This window comes from Solea senegalensis, linkage group LG1 (assembly GCF_019176455.1).
Source record: "Solea senegalensis isolate Sse05_10M linkage group LG1, IFAPA_SoseM_1, whole genome shotgun sequence".
Taxonomy (NCBI): domain Eukaryota; kingdom Metazoa; phylum Chordata; class Actinopteri; order Pleuronectiformes; family Soleidae; genus Solea; species Solea senegalensis.
The window spans coordinates 2,310,670-2,329,062 of NC_058021.1; the positions used below are offsets into that span (position 1 = coordinate 2,310,670).

An 18,393-nucleotide genomic window follows, 5' to 3' on the forward strand; every position below is an offset into this window, starting at 1 on the left:
AGTGTGTGTGTGTGTGTGTGTGTGTGTGTACCTTCTGTGTCTCGTGTTATATGCTCATGGCTCTAATCTTGTTCATCTTTTTATGGCCACATATCTTAAGGGCTAAACGTTTTACTTTTATCTGACCTGTTGTCATATCTGACATGACTCATATTTATTTGTGAACATTTGGAAACACCCTGTCTCCTTTCATTTGTAGTTGTAAACTTTTTACCCTAGAGGGCAGTATTGCTTTAATGATGATAAACAATCATTTAGTGCGTTCAGTGTATTCTTCACCACACGCCACACATATTACATCAGTAATTGGACTAAAATACATGATTTGCTTCTCAAATCCAGAGAGTATGGTTAATACACCAGTATGATATTGTTTATGCTAAAATATAATTACTATTGTTATCCATGAATTTTCAGGTCCATCAATATACTGGTTTACAAAAACAGTAAAAAAATGTAAACACATTATTATTTATTGATTAAGAAGTCAAATTATAATTATTTACTTGCATTCCAGTAGAGAAAAATAGTTTTAGTGATTAAATGTTAAGCTTTTTAAGCTTAACGTTTAAGCCCAGTGAGCCGTTGTTTCCCAAATAATTAACAATAATATATTTAGTTTTCGAAAGATTTTTAAAAAATAGAACGTTTTCTCGTTGTTATGGTCTAATAAATGTATTTAAGTAACATCAAAAAAACACACAAACACATATTAAATGTTAAGATTTTCAATCCAAAATTATTATCTAGTTATGTTAGTTATAACATCATAATATAATCTTTGGGTCTCAGGAGGAGGTCACTCAATTTCCCACATCTGCCGCACGGTGGCAGCAAACTTAGCTGCCCAGTCGGAAATGAAGCGTAGAAGAAGAACGTACCGCGGTTGGGGGAGATCTACGGTCTCGACTCTCCGCCGCGTCAGATGATTAACAGCTAACAGCGAAAACGCCGTGAAACGCCGTCGTCTCTCTTTTCAACATTACCACACACTGTAAGTTTTTAATAATGAATATCGGCCCGTTGTTTCCACTTTAAAGCTTCTATCGCGCCGCTGATAATGCTGAAAATGAAACTACCCCTGAAAACGGGCGAGGAAGGAGGGGACGAGACGGCCGAGGACGACTCACTGGATCAGCCGGAGCACCAGCGTATTCCCAGGGCGGTATCTCCCTCCTCCGTGTCCGACAGGCTGGAGGATTCGCCGAGACCTGTCGTTTATCCTTCACATTTGGACAAGGAGACCGTGTTCGAGTGGTTCGGCCTTCATCTAAACCCCGCTAAGCGGATCGAGTTCATGTGCGGGCTCTTGCATATGTGCCAACCCCTGGAGCTCCGCTTTTTGGGCTCTTATTTAGAGGATCTCGCAAGGAAAGATTATCATGTTTTACGTGACTTTGAGTTTCGGGCAAATAGTCCCAATGATTTGGGCGTTTTAACGGACGTGATTGACCCCGTGGTTCGGTCCAAACTACTGGTCTGCCTGTCCCTCCTCGGATCTGACAGCAGGGAATGTGCTGGAATACTCTTCGGAATTCTGAACCGTGTAGATCCGGCCCTGTTTTACAAAAACTACGATTACTCCTTATTTCCATTTAGGGGACCGTTCCACCCCCCGTGTCAGGACGGGAGTGTGTACGGTCGGACTGAGCCGAGCTGCGGCTCGTCCACGAACGACACAGCGGCAGGACCTCTGGAGCATTTAGCGCTGCTGTTCACCATGGCCTCTCTACACCCAGCTTTCCACTTCCACCAGCGGGAGACGCTCCGGGCGCAGCTGGACAAAATAGAGCTGACTGTGGAGGAGAGACGTCAAAGTCAGCTCAGGAGAAACGCCCAGACCTCGGTAAACTTCCCCACTAATACATGAACAAGCAAGTGCTGAGCTAGCTAGGACCTTGTTTTAACTTCACCGTTTTTACACTAGCTGCTATAAGTATAAATACGTCCATGCATATACTATTACACATGATATATCAATGTTTAATGTTACATATGCGCCAGGAAGCGTCTTTTCAGTCGCTGGAGCCTCAATGCTAAGCTGTAGAGTTAGCCTGCTAGTAGCCGAGTGCTGTCGCCCACCGACACCAGTCACGTTCAAATATGTGGGATTTTACAATTGTCATTGTTTTTTTTAAACTAGTGACGTAAATGGCAGTTGCATAACAACACATAACTAAGAACAAATAAAATAAGGCAACAAATCATTGTCATTTTACAAAGAGCATCTACACTAAGCAGCATCAGTTTCACTGTTCATCCAGCTTTCAGTAAATTTGTAGAACTCTTTGTGACAAAAACAAATAAAAGCCTGTTTTAAGGATATTTTAATCAAAATCCACAGTCTTCTACTGCAAAATGAAATCTTTTCCTTAAACTTCCAGTAGTAAACATTTACACTGCACATGTTTTACTTATGGTGGGATTGACCATTTTTTAACACTTTAGTTATCAGTTATTCTTGCTTTGGATTATATTGTGAAGGCAGAGAATAATTATATTGCCAATGACTTCGTTGTTAACATTTCTTTTTATGGTTGTGCATTATACCTACATACAGTGCAGGTAGGTTAATAGTATTATTCAAATGCAAAAGTGTACTTTGTATCATGTTTTGTAAGGAAAGAGGAAGGCCTTTGCAAATGCAGGGAGGTGTGTTATTGTAAGGACCATCCTCTGGCTTCCTGTTTGTATTTATAGTGGCTAATTTTATCTGCCTAAATCTCCTGCATAGTTTAAGTCATTAACAAGCTTAACATGTGCTAAGTGGTGTCTCAATGAAAGCTGTATCTGGATGACATTCCCAGTACTGTTCTCATGACAGACAGCTGTCTTATAGCCAGCTCTCTGTATCTGTCTGTCTGCACTCACACGTAGCTCTGTTGACATGGTGCGTGACATTGATGTCTGTAGGTTCCAGCTGATGAGGGAGCCACACATTCTGTCTGGCCAAAAAGGGTGGGAAGACCGGGGGGAGCTAATGTTTAGGTGTGTTCCAGTTCCAGAAGTCGGAATTTCTGAGTTGAGGGATGTGTTACTTCAATCGTCAACAGAGCAACCTCTCATACCCCGATATAGACTTCCAAGATGGTGGCCACATGCACAAACACTGCATCTTTCACCGTTAATTTACATAAAATCAGTTATACCCAAAGTGGTGTCCAATTTTAATCCATGGACATGTTATTCCCGACTTCTCAACTGGAACGCAGTTAACTCGGAGGTGAAGTCACTGAAACCTATTTCTGTAATTCCGTGTTTCTGTAAGAGCATGTAGAGTTGAAAACCTGACCGGTTACTAAGCTTCTCTGTGTTGCATTATTAATATCTATTTAGAGACATTTAATGGAAATAACAGAAGGTGTATTTAATAGTTGGTGGCAGTTGTTGATTGTTTTATTGCAGCTAAGAATTCATTCTATCTCTTTAGTCTTTGTTTATCATCCACAACAGAGTTTATTTTCCATTTGGTTCAAAATGAATGAATTGTTTCCTCAGCTCAGGTAACAGTAACTAAACCCCTTGTGGTTGTTTGGTTAAAACGTAACCCTCCAGGTTCTTAGTACAGTTGACAAAAAAGGACCAAACAGCGTTGTATTGTCTTTAAGACACAGAGGAATTATTGACTGTGTCAGCAGGGATCAGCCTTGTTAAAATGACTCCTATCCATGGACATAGTTGATTTTGATTTTCATGGTTTAAAATTGCACATTTAAACCATGAAATTAGATGCTGATGATTATAGATTACTCAGAGAGTGCTGGTGGAACTTCTCATTCACATTTCTCCTTGCTGTTAAAGTGTGTTGTTTAATATATTTAAGATCAATAATTCGGCTTTATACAAAATCAGATGTGTCAGCTGTCAGCTGTTCAAATATGAATTCTGCATTATTTTAAGGTGTGGTTCAGTACGATTTATGTTAAATATGCTTTTTGTGCCTTCAAGCAGAGCATTCATATCTGCAGACCTCTGTTATCTGCGTTACATTTGTTCTTGTTAATCCATCAGTGTTACAATCGTTCACACAGTTACCAGCGTGGGCCTGTGTCTGTTGTGGATGACTGCTTTACTTTGACATCACTGTGAGTCACGTTCTGGCCTGGTGAAGATGTGTGGCTCTTAATGAAATAACACCTGCCAGATTTAGAGAGCTGCTCGGTGTCTGGACTGTGGTGCTGTCACATTTAGTCAAAGACAGAGGGACAGAGACGGTGAATGAGAGGCAGGTCAGAAACAAACCGTTGTCACTGCTGCTTGGTTTCGATTACATAATGTCTGCTCCATCCTTTGTGGCTTTAGTTGCTCTAAGTTTATGTAGATATTTGTGGTGGAGCTTGGCTGTTATCACAATTTCCTCATCATATTTGTACACCTCCCTTCCAATAGTTCTGTCCCTATCTTATCCTATAATCCTATATGATCCTATAATGCCATGCCCATGAAAAGCAAACTCCCTTCTAAGCTTTCCTTATTAAAACTCTATTGATATTATTAGGTGTGATCCTGCAAAACATCAGTGGGTGATGCATTCTCGTGTTTTGGTCACAAGTTAACATAAAATTAATAAATGAAACATGATCATTTGAACTGAAACTTCTTTTGTTTTACAGGAGCTGACGGCTCAGAAGGTGGATTACCATCCTTCCCAATCACTGGGCTTAGGAGAATGTACAGCTTCACATCCTCCATGTCAGAGTCGACGTTCCAGCCGCTGGGCGACACAAAGAGAAGGTGAAAGCAAAGAGTTTTTAACAAATCATTCTTATAAAGTGGACACTGCTACAACAGTGGGAGCTTTTTAATTTGTCAGGCATCTTTATTGACTTTTTTGAAGAAATATAGTCCAGGTGCAATAGATTTTTTTTCTAAATCAACTACAGTGATCTTTGTTAAAAAATAAAAATGTGTTCGCTGTATGAAATAAAGATGGATGGAGTCGGTCTGAAGGAGAGTGGACCAGACGCGACTAAATCCACCTGTGTGGACACATACAGTAGAAACACTGATTAATTATGTTGTCCTCTGATTATTATGCAGGCTTAGATATTTGAATAGACTCTCATTAAACACACGCCCCACAAACACACGTGTTTGTTAACCATTGTTAAGTCAATATTTGCCTTATCTCAGTAACTGTGTGTAACAATATTTAATTAGCGGTCCCTGTTATTGCAGCGGTGCATATAGAGGGAATCGTGCTCAGGGGCATCTCTCGGACCAGAATAGACAAGGAATACAACTTTGAGGTAAGTAACAACAACACACACAACACAAACTGCTAAATGTTGGATTATAACCGTTATTTACGGCAAATACCATATTCATCCTTACTCTGATCAAAATATTCCTTTCTAAACCAGAATATCCCAGCAGCATATGAACCCCTGCTGGAGTCCTGTCAAACCGTTGTGTTAACTTGTGTTTTCACAATCTGAACAGACTGGAATGTGTCAGGATTTGTCTTCACAGTGTACTGTCGTCACATGAGGTTAAACTGTTGCATTGGTCTGAGAAGCCTCAGCAGTGAAGCTGCAGATTTGTTCCTGACATTTTCATGTGTGGTGTAGATCCCAAAAAACTGAGAACAAAAAAACACCATTGTCTTCATTTTCTGATGGATTCAATGTCGAAGTACAGGTAACTGCACTCTACTAGACCATGTGGTGACTTAAGATGGCGTGATGGGCTTCTTGGCTGTGTATTTTCACCTCGGATGGGTTTCTGAGGTTCGAGTTTTGTTTGAAGTTTGAACAGATATCTGAATTTCAGATAAAAAGTGACGGCCCGACCGAAGAAATCACAAGCTCACCTATTCACTGTCCACAGTCATCGTTTAGTTTGTGCATAAAATGTTAATCTCCAGTGTGTTGATATGTTTGGCCTCGGTCGAGCAGTGGCTGCTGTGTATGTTTTAGCAGCCAAACTTAGATCTGACCTAGAAAAACACAGATTCTGCTTGTGTCCATATTGTTACAGCGCCTCTGTTTTTGTCCCAGTTGGCAGTTACACTCAACTCAAGTTTCCAATAACTCAGTGGGTCAGCGTAGTGCCAAGCCAATGGCAGCTCAACACTACTGATGATAACATGAGTTTTATCTCAACAACATAAATTCACAGTTGTCATTGTGCTCAGTGCTCATTTACAGGTAGAAACAGATGGAGAGGAGACTTTTCACTGAGCTTTGATATTCAAGTCAACAGCACGAGCTCCATCTGGACACTTCTCACATGTGTTCATAACTGCAGCTGTAACCTACATGAACATGTGGTGTTTTCATCTCATATAAATAATTTACTGTACAGTAACCCCAGATGAAGTGTGTATCACTGTGAAGGGCAAATGTCCGTTATGTCTATTACATGGATGAATATGTCAGATTTCTGCGGCTGTGGAGATGTTTATGTTGAGCTTTTTTGTCGAGGTGGAACAGAGCAGTCAGACCTCTGTCTCTTTATTGTCCCTGAACATTTTGAAGAATAAATAAATATATATAAATAAATAGCTTCACTTGAGCTTAATGTTATTCAGTTTATGTGTATGTACCAACTTACTGAGTCATCTTAAATGAAATGTGCTGGTTGACATGGAACACCGATTCTTCTCATCTGTCAACGTTTCCTATTTTTCACCAATGTTGTTAGGTCATTAAATAATCTGATTTATTTGGCCTATATTGACTTGAGGAAAGTGAATCTCGTTAAGATGTTCCTCATAGAGTGGATGTTTTTTACTTACCAAATCTGAACTTACTAGTAAACCACCGTGTTGTATTTTCCATAGTTGCCGTCTGATAAGTCACAGTTTGCTATTTTTAGCATTCTGTGATTTGGCCGTCTGTGGAACTGTCCCTGGTGTCTTATCAGGCCCTGTCCTGACTCCTCACCCTTGCATCTGGTCCTTGTTTTGTTGTTATTCTGTGAAGCACTTTGAGTTGCATTACTCTGTATGAAATCAGCTATATTACCTGTCTGATGTACTGTATATAGCACCAAAAGTCAGTCAGTCAATCAATCAGACATTGATTGATAATTAGATGGACAGATAATTAGGTTTAAGAGTTTCCTCTATAACTTAACTGTTGGTCTGTGTGTTGTTATGTTTTTAGGGTTCGTTTTAATGATGAAGGTTTGTCCTCTGCTGTGTTTTTAGGTGAAGTGGTCAGACTCTTCTTCTACGAGTGTGACCAAAACTCATCTGGAACTGGAGAACTTCCTTCTGAAGGTACCCAGCTCTTCTGAAGACTCTCATCCCCACCAGCAACATTCTCAGCAGTTTCTCATTTTTATTCCTACAATGAATTGCAGATTAGACCTGATAACCACTGCTTTATTTGTACAAACCTGTTTCATTACCCTCTCTTTGTCTGCAGCTTCCAAAGGATCAATGCACTGAGTCTTTTGAGAAGAGCATCCTGAGGCTTCTGAACCAGGGGGACCACTATGAGAGCAGGGAGGTGGAGAAGAACCTCAGGTACTTGGCAGTTAAACTTAAATATTTACACCTAATGTGTCAAGTAGTGGAGGAACTGCAAGAATTATAAGTTCAGAGTAGCTTCATATTGATTTCTATATTATATTTAGGTTAGATACAGATAAAAGATAAAATCCATTTCATGAAAACATGATTGACTGTGTGTTTTGACTGCAGCCTGAATCGTGCTCGAACAAGAAGTCGGCGTCTGTCTTGGGGTCATTTCCTGTGTGTAATAAATCTGGAACATATTTAACTAACTTCTTAAACTGTACACAGACGTAACACCTGTGCTTTGTAGCCTCAGGAGTCTGTCAGCACAGTTTTAATGGTTTCGTTTCTACAATCTCAATCAAGGCTTGTTTTCTATGATTTTTGTGTGGGCTGTTTTTTTTTATATTAATATTCCAACTGGACATCATGGCATGGCATCCTCATAAACTGTGAGTTGTATTCAGTCCGTTTCTGCTCATGCTGTATTTTCCCCATTTCCTGGCTAAACTTCTCCCCAGTATACACACACACACACACACACACAGCATCCAGTCCATCAGTTTCTTTTTGTGTGAAGTGAAAGTTAGGATTGGCTTGTGTCAGTAGCTCTGCACCAGTGTTGCTGCCTGGAAAGTATTTTACATAAGAAGAGAGCACAACATAATTTTATTTAATAAGCGCTGTGCGGTGAAAATCATGTACAGGTCGATCTATTTATATTTTTAATGATGATAATGATATTCATGTTTGATTCTCTCCTTCTTACTGATACAAAAGCAAATGTGTGATAAAGTATTTCTGAATGTGTTTTCAGGGAACGGTTCCTTTCTGCTCCTCCAGTCTTCAGACAGACCAGAAAGGTCTGCAGCTTCTTCAACTGTGACTCCAGTTACTCTGTGAAACCTTCTTCTTGCAGATGTGAGTATAAAACTAAAATGGTTGTGTGTCAAGTTCTGAGGACATGTTTTATATTTGCTCCTTTTTGTTTTTAATCTGTCTTGTTTTATGACCTGATGTTTTTGGAATAGTTATCATTGTTATTGTGCATGTGTCTAGTTCACTAAGAAAAAAAAACAGTCACACTAAATACATTTACAATATTTTTGTCAAATAGTCTTTGTATTTTCTCTTTCTTCTTGGCCTGAATGGTTTACATTGGCGCCCAGGCAGTGTTGTGATCTTCAACACTTCTATTCATGAAATAGACAGTTTATTGTTGAAATGAAAAAATGGTTAAAACGTTTCATCGCATTTCTGCAAATATGTGTATAAGTAAAATGACCGCCAACAGCTGTGTAGCTGTTTAGTATAAAAGATTCAGACTATAGAGCTCACAGTTGTTTGCTGTTTATGCTTTTACACAAAGCTGTGTTTAAGTTGTCAAATGAAGCATAGATGTGCCTGCAGAGGACACATTAACATGTATTAGTCAGATCTGGAACTATTATCTGATGTCAGAAATCAAGCCTCATCTTTTTCCTCTGTAGGTAACTGTCAGCTGACAAAGGTCTACCAGGGAGACTGTTCTGACGCCTCCAGTCAGGAAGAAGGTGAGAAGGAGTGAAATGTCTGCTAAAATGTCTCCGTGTTCATCGTGGCAGAGCAACAAACAGCGCCGTGTTTGCAGATGAAGAAACAGCGTGTGCATCTGCTGCTCTAGTCGCAGCTTAAGTTACACGCTAAACATTACAAGCTAACTGGCGTTTATTTTTGGAGGTCGTAGGGAAAGGCTGCGTGTGTTTCAAATCCTCATATTTCACAGCTATATTTGCTAGATCATGTGCTGGACTGAGTTCAGCTGGAGCTGCCACAGCACTGGCCACTTTCATACTTCAGAATTAGTCAATGCTCAGTTTTAATAGAATCTGTCATAAATTCAGTGATGTCGTTCAGGCCTTGTTTCACACGGCACAGGAAGACATTTAAAACCCTGACCCTGGAACATTAGATAGTATGGGATTAAATAGAAAACCAAAGTCTTTGACTTAATATAGCTTTAAACACGATAATACTTGTTTGTTAGATATAATACATAACTGCAACTTTGATTACGCTTCCTTTGGCAGATGATGTTATCTTATGACTTGTGTAAAGATTTCCTCAGGTTGAAGTAATTACACATTTCCTAATCTAGCATTCATCACTGCACATCTTTTTCCTTGTTGTAGTGGAAAAGCATCTTCAGAAAGCATTTTGTGCCTAATGTGCCGCGTCTGGATCACTGATGAAAACAGGCTGTAATGGTGCTTCATTGATTTGTTTCTCAGATTTAGAGTCGTTTGTTCAGGGACACAAGAAAAAGCACGGCACCAAGAGCCCAAGTCAAGGGTGAGTAGACCGTCGTGGGATTGTTGCAAATCATGTTGACGCTGTCATGATTTAGAGTAAGCGTAGAAGGACGACATTTACATAGATCTGCTCTGTGTCAGTGTGTCCAGTGCCAAAGCCTCCCAGGGCGACAGTTGGAGAGGGGGTCACTCGGCAGAGGTCAACGGTCCAGCAGAGAGGAGGAAGAAGAGCTCTGTGCTGAGGAGCAGTCAGGAGGCTGAGCAGGTGACGGTAATACTCAGAAATGTTTGAGCTACTAATAATACTACTAATATCAAATCAATCTTCTGTGGAAATGTGCTCTTCATCAAACATCTCTGCTTGAACTGTTCCTCAGCTCCTTAAGATCACTGTCTCAGCTTGAAGTAAGAGATTGTCAGTGGTTGATGAGCGAGCAAGCTTGAAATCTTTTATTAGCATCATGGAATGACAAAAAATAAAACACAGATACAGATGAGTAATTCAGCCAATCACAGGGAGCTGCATCAAGTCACTGAACCCAAGTCAAGATGTGTGTGTTTACTCACATGTGACAGCAGTGCAGGTATGAAGCACTGCTGACTGAATGATTAACTTCACTGTAGACGTTCACAGATAACAACTATTCCATGAACAATCGTTAATCATTAGACACTGGAGATGCATGTACAGCTACTTCTATGCACCGTGTGTGTGTGTGTGTGTGTGAGAGAGCCCCTCCCCCTCTCAGACATAGTTAACGCATTCAGCCGGTCATGCTCTTCAGATTGATTATTGAAATACTTTAGTCATAAGTATTTAATGAAATATTGGGATCATTTCATTGAGGCAGCAGTGACTCACTGTTGAAGCAAATGTTTTACTAACAGAAGGTCTGGGGTTTGATCCCCGGCTCCTCTCGTCGACGTTCAGATGTCTCCCTGGACAAATTACTGTATCTATCCTGCCGCTGGTTATGCATGCTCTTAACTGTTCTTCAGCCTGAATAAGTGCAGAAGGTTGTGTCAGGAAGAGCATCCGGAGTAAAATCTCTGCCAAATCAACAGTGAGAATAGGAACAAAATCTGCTCTGGAGACTGTTACAGAAGCAGAGGGGAAAAAAATTGGACGCATTGGAGTTCTTTTGTTGGAAAGTCCCATGTGACATTGTTTCTCAGGAAGTCAGTGTTTTCCTTTTTATTAGGTCTGCCAAGGTTACATTGTCACACTTGTTTGATTGAAAATTGTTAAGCAGGTTTTACAGAAAAGGACTAATTTGTAAAATACTGACATTTCCCCTAAATGAGGGCTCATGAGTCAGTGAATAAATGGTTTTGTGGTAGATCCAGATAATTCACTGTGAATTTTAACTTTCTTCTCTTGAGTCTGTGTATGCTTGAGTGCCATGACCTGTAAAGCATTGTGTAGTGACTCTGTAATTATACTTCCTTAATACTTAAAGGCAGGGTTGGAGATCTTGGAAAATCAGTCTGAACAGGCTACATTTTGAATTGAGAAGTCCAAGCCCCCTTTTTTGGAGATTGAAAAACAACAAATACTCAGACATAAAGTTAACCTACTGCTCCAGTAGAAACGGAGCCACCATGGCATCACTTTACAGCTCTTTCTGGGCTTTCAGTTCCAATGTTCACTCTAGTCTTGGATCGTTCTGCGTCAGCCTTTTTCTTGGCAGTAACTTTCCCAAAAAAACCTCTTTCGTTTGTGACCAACACCAGTTTTTGCTGCTTTTCTGCCATAACGTTGCTGCAAGTGTCTTGTGTCTTGGGCAGATGGCAGTTTGATTGATGCATCACGATCCAATTACTTTGTACACTGGATGTTTTTTTACAGGCCTGTCTGTTTCACAGCTGACTGACATTTTTCATTTTTGTGACAATGCATTAGTTAATTGGTTACGGTCGGCGTGTGAGGAAGATTTTAAGCAATACAGTAAAAAAATGCTCCAGAAAATGATCTCCCACACTACCTTTAGTCAAAGATAATCACAACTAGAACGTTGGTTTGATGGTTTCTTGCAAACATTTTGAATGAAACATGCTAATCTTTGTTCCAGCACCAGGACACAGAGAGGAGAGGCCACTCAGTGACTAAAACCAAGAGCAGAGTCCTGCCCTCAGACAGGTACGACAGTCACTGAGATCACATATGAAAAGAGAAAAGAAAATGGGGGCGGGCTCCTGTGAAGGTCGTCAGACTGTACAACTGTGGGGGTCATTAAGTTTGTGTATTTGGAGAAAGTCACGTTGTCCCTACCAATATTAGGTCAAATTCTGTGAGTGAGCAGATTTTACAAGCATCAGTGAACGCATCACAGCTGAGCAGCAACATTTCTGTGAGTCACAGAGGAGACGAGAGAGAGACAGATGTGAATCACAAACAATATAAAGAGTTATTAGAGACACTCTCAAAGATAAGATTATAATTCAAACCCTGGCAAACAAACATAAATGTCAAAAACAGTTTGTTTTATTGTTATAAACTTATGCATCTCTGCTTCAGACCCTGGTTCTATTCCTCTGGTTGAGGTCTTATTAAGATGAGTAGATAATAATCTTCTGTACTACGAGCCGTGTTATTGGGGCGAGTGGTTGTGGTGAAGCCAGTTTTTTATTAATAAAACATTTATTTAAAGAATACATATTACACATTTATAGGAAATCTTTTTCTATATAACAGTGTAAGAGATTATTAGAATAAGAGATTAAAACGAAAAAAAAGAGAGAAAGGCAAAAGAAACAGAAAACATTGAAAGAATGTTCTGCCAGAACTCAGCAGAAAAGGCAATAAAACCTGTTTTCTAATTAGTGAATTTGCATTTATTTATTGCATTAAAGAAAATTATTTCACTTTATTGGTAATTAAATATTAGTTAGACCTTCTTCCATTGTATCCCATCCACAAACTGGTGTTTCATATCTGATGACTCATCAATGTCATTTCATCTTTACATTCTAGAAGGTTCTTACATATGGCGCCTTTATCATCACATCATGTATTCATTGTTTTTCTGCTGACATCACTCTCAGGGAAAAAGGGAAGGGGAAAGGAGCTGCCTTTGTGCCCAATGGTAGTTTGGTGTCAGCTCTATCTCCACAGAGGAAAGGTTGGTATATATATATGTGTGTGTGTGTGTGTGTGTGTGTGTGTGTGTGTGTGTGTCTGAGGTTAAATAATCATCATCAGCAGCTGTGCTCAGTGTAAACATCTTTACCTTTGGCAGATGCTGTTTGTTTTAACACGCGTGTTGTTGCAGACGGAGGTTCAGGTCCAGATACGTTTGGTGAAACATCATCAGAAAGCTACAGCTCTCCATCCAGCCCTCAGCACAGAGGAGCAGAGAGCCTGGACAGTGAGGATGACCACAACAAAGGTAAGAATGAAATACTATATAAGTATATGATGTTGTGGGTTCACTGCTAACATAGACCCAGACTGTGCAGAAAAATAAAAAATAAAATCTTTCTGCTACTCTACACAGAACCATAACATACCACCTGAATGACTGACATAAATAAATAAACAAAAACTAACACGATGAACATTTATTGCACTTCAAACTGTCTTGTGTGTGCAGTATTTATAGTTTCTGTGACGTGTGTATTCATGTTGTGCTCTACTTTATTAATTTAAACGGTGATAATGATGCATCTGTAGTGTGACGTGTTTTTATAACAACGTAACCTGTCTATCTGTCAGATACAGACAGCCACTCTGATGACTCCTGTAAAGGTCCTGGTCCTGACATGTTCTTCGCACACGAGCCTGATCCAGCTGTGGTGGAGGACGTCTCCTCTGTCCCGCCTCACATGGAGCCCGTCTGTCCACAGAGCAGCACAGAGTTCCCTCCTCTCTCCTTCATGCATCCTCTGCCATACGCGCTCCCCAACGGTGCCACTGACTCTCCGCTTCCTCTGGTCCCTCCTCCCAGCCAGAGCATCGTCCCCGATGGGAAGTCTTCTGCTGGGATGTTGATGCAGATGCCCCTCGTGCCTCCAGCCATCCCTGGCCCTGTCATTGTGGGAGACCCAGAGAAGAGGGACATGCTCCCAACCTTTGGGATTCCTACTATTGGCCTCCACCCTCAAGGAAGTATTGCTGTGCAACCTCTGGTTCAGAGGTTTAAAACACCTCTGCCTCACAGCCAAGGTGGGACTGATGGATCTCCAGGAAGTGGTTCTACTGCTGCTGTCTCCCCGGCCCCTCACCAGGCTCCTGTCCGAGCCTTGAGTGTCATGACCCCCGGTCCCACGTCCTTCTCGTCTCCTCTTCAGCAGCCTCTGCCCTGCCATGACCCGGCCAGTGTGAGCTCAGCTGTGGTCTCCTCTCTGCCACATGTGGAAACAGCACACGTCAAGCACCCAAACTTACCTTCTGGCCTTCTGCCTTCTGCATACACCCTGCCACCTGTCCACACTTCTGTCATGCCTGCAGCCACTGGTTTAGCTCCAACTCCTGGACATGTTCAAGCAGCCGTTCCTCCAGCGGTGCCCACCCACACCCCTGGACCTGCACCCAGTCCCAGTCCAGCACTTACCCACAGCACAGCTCACAGTGACTGCAACTCCTATAGCAACAGTGCCACTTCCTGTGGAAATGCTTCTGTTGTCCCTGGCAACACTGTTACTCTTCAGCAAACCCAGCAGCAGCAGCTACCACTACCACAGCAGCAGCAGCAGCAGCAGCAGCAGCTGCCGATGGGCTGTGGCACCTGCGGCTGTCACAATAACTGTGGCAGACGAGGCAGCGGCAGCAACAACAGCAGTGTCAGCGGCGCCTCCACTTGCCAGGCACCGTTGTTTTTCCCCACTCACCAAATGCCGGCCGCAGTGCGGCAGGTGTTCAGCGTTCCTCCGCCTCTCTTCCAGCTGACGAGCCTGTGCAGTAATAGCTACCTCACCCAGGCACAACCTCCTCACCAGGCCAACGGTGCTGCCACCCTGCCGCCCTTCTTCACCGCTGCTCCTCCTCCCACTCACCCGCCCCCCTACGGCCCCCTGCACAGCCACTCTCACAGCCACGCAGACATGCTGAGCACCCAGGCCGCGGCAGTGGCCGTCGCAGCCGCAAACTACAACCTGCAGCAGCAGATGGCGCCGGCAGCGTCGTTCTGCCAGCGCGTCTACCAGCACATGTACCCAAATCCTCTGGGGATGCTGTCGGCCGCCGCGCTCGGAGGGGGCGGAGTCAATAAGAAGAGCGGCAACGTGTCGTGTTATAACTGTGGCGTCAGTGGACACTACGCTCAGGACTGCAACCAGCCCTCCATAGACTCCACACAGCAAGGTAATGCAGCTATGCTAAAGAGGCACAAACAGAGGAGCCTTTAGTTTTCTTTGCCCGCAGTCACAACGACTGAGAGAAATTAGGGATTATAATTTTCACCATGGATATTTTCAGTTGGTAATTTCAGCTCTGGTGGGTTGAGTGTGGAAATGCCGACGCTCGGTTAGTGGCAGGAGTCTTAATGTGACTGTTCTTACCTGAGATAAATCCAGGAGAAGAGACATTACAGCCAAACGCAGACGACGTCGGTCACTGAATCCCACTCTGACTGAAAGAAGCGCGACATCAGCCCCTGGTCTGCGTGAATAGGCACAAAATAAGAGCAATGTTGCTCCCTGTGTCCCCATGAAGCGGTCGTACATGTGACGCCACATTAGCACATAAATGTTACGTTTAAGTGTAAAAGAAGTGCAACATTAAAACGATCCAGACCAGCAGGCTGCAGATAAAATCAGTATAAACAGATGAATAGACACGTTTGTAGGGAAGTCAAAAGAAGTCTGTGTCAGTAATGGAGGCGGCAGAGCTCGTCAGTGCCACCTGCTGGCAAACAATCTTACAGCTGTGTTGAAAATGCTATGTGAGGTTTAAAATGTTTTTAGAGTGACGGTGAACAGTGTTTTCCTGCAGGGGGCACTACAGGACAGTGTTTGTTTACCAGAGCGACAGTTTCTCTTTATTGTGTTTGTTCAACGGTTGTTTTCTTCATTCAGGGCAGCCATTTTGTTATGAGAGAGCAGGTAAAAACGCAGAGTCTCTGTTAAACTCCCGACAGCAGCCATTTTGACAAGTCACAGTGAGACGGCACCAAACCGATGACGCGCGTGTTCGTCTTCTGTCTCGTGTCAAAATGGCTGCTGTGAGAAGACTCGGGGAGATCTACTCGTGTCACTACGTTTACGGTAGTAAACCCCGACCTTTTACCTTTGACCTGGAACTAATAAAAGAAGCAGGTTCACAGAAGAAGACAGAGAGAGAAACATGGAGAATTAATGCTGAGTCAGTTTAAAGTCAGACACTAATAAACTGGGACGTGAAAGCGCCTCACACTAACGAGCTGATACATCGCCACCTAGTGTAGTGGAGTGTGTAGTATGGACAGGTGTTGTGATACGGAGCCTTTAACACTGCAGCGTTAAATCTTTTACATCCAAGCAAACGTTTGTAAACTAAGGACTAGAATCCAGTGATGATCCAGTGATGTGATGATTTCCTCAACCATCCACTGATTGTTTATCCTCTGTGTGTTTGGACACATCTGTGTGTGTGTGTGTCTGTGTGTGCGTGTGTGTGTGGTTGTTGTGTGCTGGTGTTTTTGTTGCAGGTGTCTTCCGGTTAAAGTATGCAGCCTCCCACATTTCTGAAGCATTTGACAATGCCGACTGAGGAAGAGAGAAAGGTCTCGTTTCCATGGTGACAGTCCTCTGTTCTTCCCCAGGCAAAGTGTGTGAGCAGCACTAAAGCCTGTGTGTACTTCAGGATAAAAAAAAATAAAACAAATCTCTAAAATCTCAACCTGCCAAGGGCTCAGTGGACAAAGCCTAAGAACTTGTGCCTGAGAGAATCTTGTTCCTATGGAGACGATCGACTGTCTCCACACAACAGTCCGTGTGACTCCCGCTCCCTTCCTTTCAGTTTGTTTTTTACATTTTTGCACTGAGGGTTGGAAACTATTAACTTATTACTTAATTATTAGGACTTCGACAGACTTTTGAGCAAGTGTTTTGTTTCGTTTTACACAAAAGTGGAGCTGAGAGTGAACTTATTTCTGAAATATCATTATTACTGTTCATGTGGGATTTTACTGTGTGACAGACGTGTACAGTAGTTTTCAACCATTAAAACAAGAATCACAAACGTTATGTAAGAATGGATTTAACCTTTGTTTTTCATTTTTCAAGTGTTCTGAATGTACAACCTTTTGTAAATGTTGCGTGTGTTTGATTGAAGGTCGTTGCTGCTTTGTATTCTCCTGTTTTTTATGCTTGAACCTGGTGAAGTGAAGCAGAGACAGACGTGCACTAAAACGTGTCGCATACATGTAACACCGGAGAGATGTGTGTTCTTATTAAAAACTGTACGAGAGGACGACGACCGTCACTCCGCGCTCGCTCAGAGAACCCTTTAACTTCTGTCTGATGTGTAGATGAAATGCTTTTGTGATTTAGAACCTGAGGACTTGACCTCCTTTACTGTGAGAACTGGACGCCTGCGTCTAAAGGAGAAATCTCAGAAATGAAACCTTTTTCAACGAGTGAAAACTCAACGCCCTCATTAACCAGTGGTTACTTGTAGCAGCTGTACAGCAGGAAAACTCACGCACTCACCAATGTTTACACAGGAAGTGAAAGGCTCCAGAACACTTTCAAAATAAAGTTCAAAGTAAAATAACGTTAGTGATATGACTGTGATGTTACTGCAGTGACTGTCTGTTTGTGTAAGACACCACATTGAAATATGAATCCCATCTACGAAGTTAAAGAATTACATCAATCATAAAGTCCTGGGATGAACAGATCACGTACTCGAACTTTAACGTCCTGCTAAAAGAACGTCTGTGCGATTTTTTATGGTCCGAGTCTGAAGCTGCTGCGATGTAAAAACACTTCCTGTGTGCAGCTACATCAGCTGATCTTTTCATCAATAATAATTCAGCTGTTGCCTTTTATGAGATGGAGCCGAGGTCAGAGGTCGGCTAGGAGTAGTACGAGGTGTTTTCTTACCTGTGAGTGAGAAGTAATTGTTTCTGTCACATGACAGTCTGAGGGTTTGGAGACGCAGTGAAAACAACAAAGAGCAGTGAGTAAATAAAACAATTAAAATGCAACTAATCGTTAAGAAATGTGATTTCATCATTTTTTAAATTCCTTTTATCTGCAGCAGTGAGTGAGTTTCACCTTCCTGTTGTTAAATCCATGTTCTCTTGTCCTTTTCTGTTCCTGTGTGACTGCTCAACGTCTTCCTCCAAGGCTGAAAACATGACACTTAAAGGTTTGATGGAATTATTGATCGTTGTCGTCCGAAATCAGTAAAAGGTTCATAGTAAAGTATGTCGTCCAAAATATCAAAAAAAAGTCATAGGTTAGTATGTCGTCAAAAATATGAAAAAATAGTCATACTTTAGTATGTCGTCCAAAATGTGTCAAAAAAGTCATACTTTAGTATGTCGTCCAAAATGTGTCAAAAAAGTCATACTTTAGCATGTCCTTAGCATGTCAGTCTGTTAGTATGTCGTCCAAAATGTCGTCAAAAGATCATACTTTTAGTATGTCGTCGAAATGTGTCAAAAGTCATGCTGGTAATATTAGATCCAAAATGTGTCAAAAAGTCATACT

At 41.9% G+C, this 18,393-nt stretch overlaps 1 protein-coding gene across 2 annotated transcripts; it reads left to right on the forward strand.

Moving 5' to 3' along the window:
- The first annotated feature begins 878 nt into the window (after positions 1-878).
- zcchc2 (zinc finger, CCHC domain containing 2) lies at positions 879-17,186 on the forward strand. 2 transcript variants are annotated; one of them, XM_044033388.1, is made up of 14 exons: positions 879-1,846; positions 4,614-4,734; positions 5,179-5,249; positions 7,154-7,225; positions 7,374-7,474; positions 8,283-8,386; positions 8,956-9,018; positions 9,736-9,796; positions 9,898-10,027; positions 11,829-11,896; positions 12,802-12,878; positions 13,029-13,145; positions 13,472-15,058; positions 16,383-17,186. In XM_044033388.1, exons 1-14 carry the CDS (start codon positions 1,061-1,063, stop codon positions 16,442-16,444), a joined length of 3,420 nt encoding a protein of 1,139 aa, XP_043889323.1. In that variant the 5' UTR covers positions 879-1,060; the 3' UTR covers positions 16,445-17,186. The 2 variants fall into 2 exon arrangements, with proteins under 2 accessions (XP_043889323.1, XP_043889332.1); XM_044033397.1 differs by having other exon boundaries at positions 9,898-10,021.
- The last annotated feature ends 1,207 nt before the right edge of the window (positions 17,187-18,393 follow it).

Excerpts from the sequence above, each read along its gene's own strand:
- zcchc2 (XM_044033388.1), top strand. The coding sequence starts at position 1,061 with ATGCTGAAAATGAAACTACCCCTGAAAACGGGCGAGGAAGGAGGGGAC. Across the intron at positions 8,387-8,955 it reads GAAACCTTCTTCTTGCAGAT|GTAACTGTCAGCTGACAAAG; the intron begins GTGAGTATAAAA and ends TTTCCTCTGTAG. Across the intron at positions 10,028-11,828 it reads AGGAGGCTGAGCAGGTGACG|CACCAGGACACAGAGAGGAG; the intron begins GTAATACTCAGA and ends TCTTTGTTCCAG.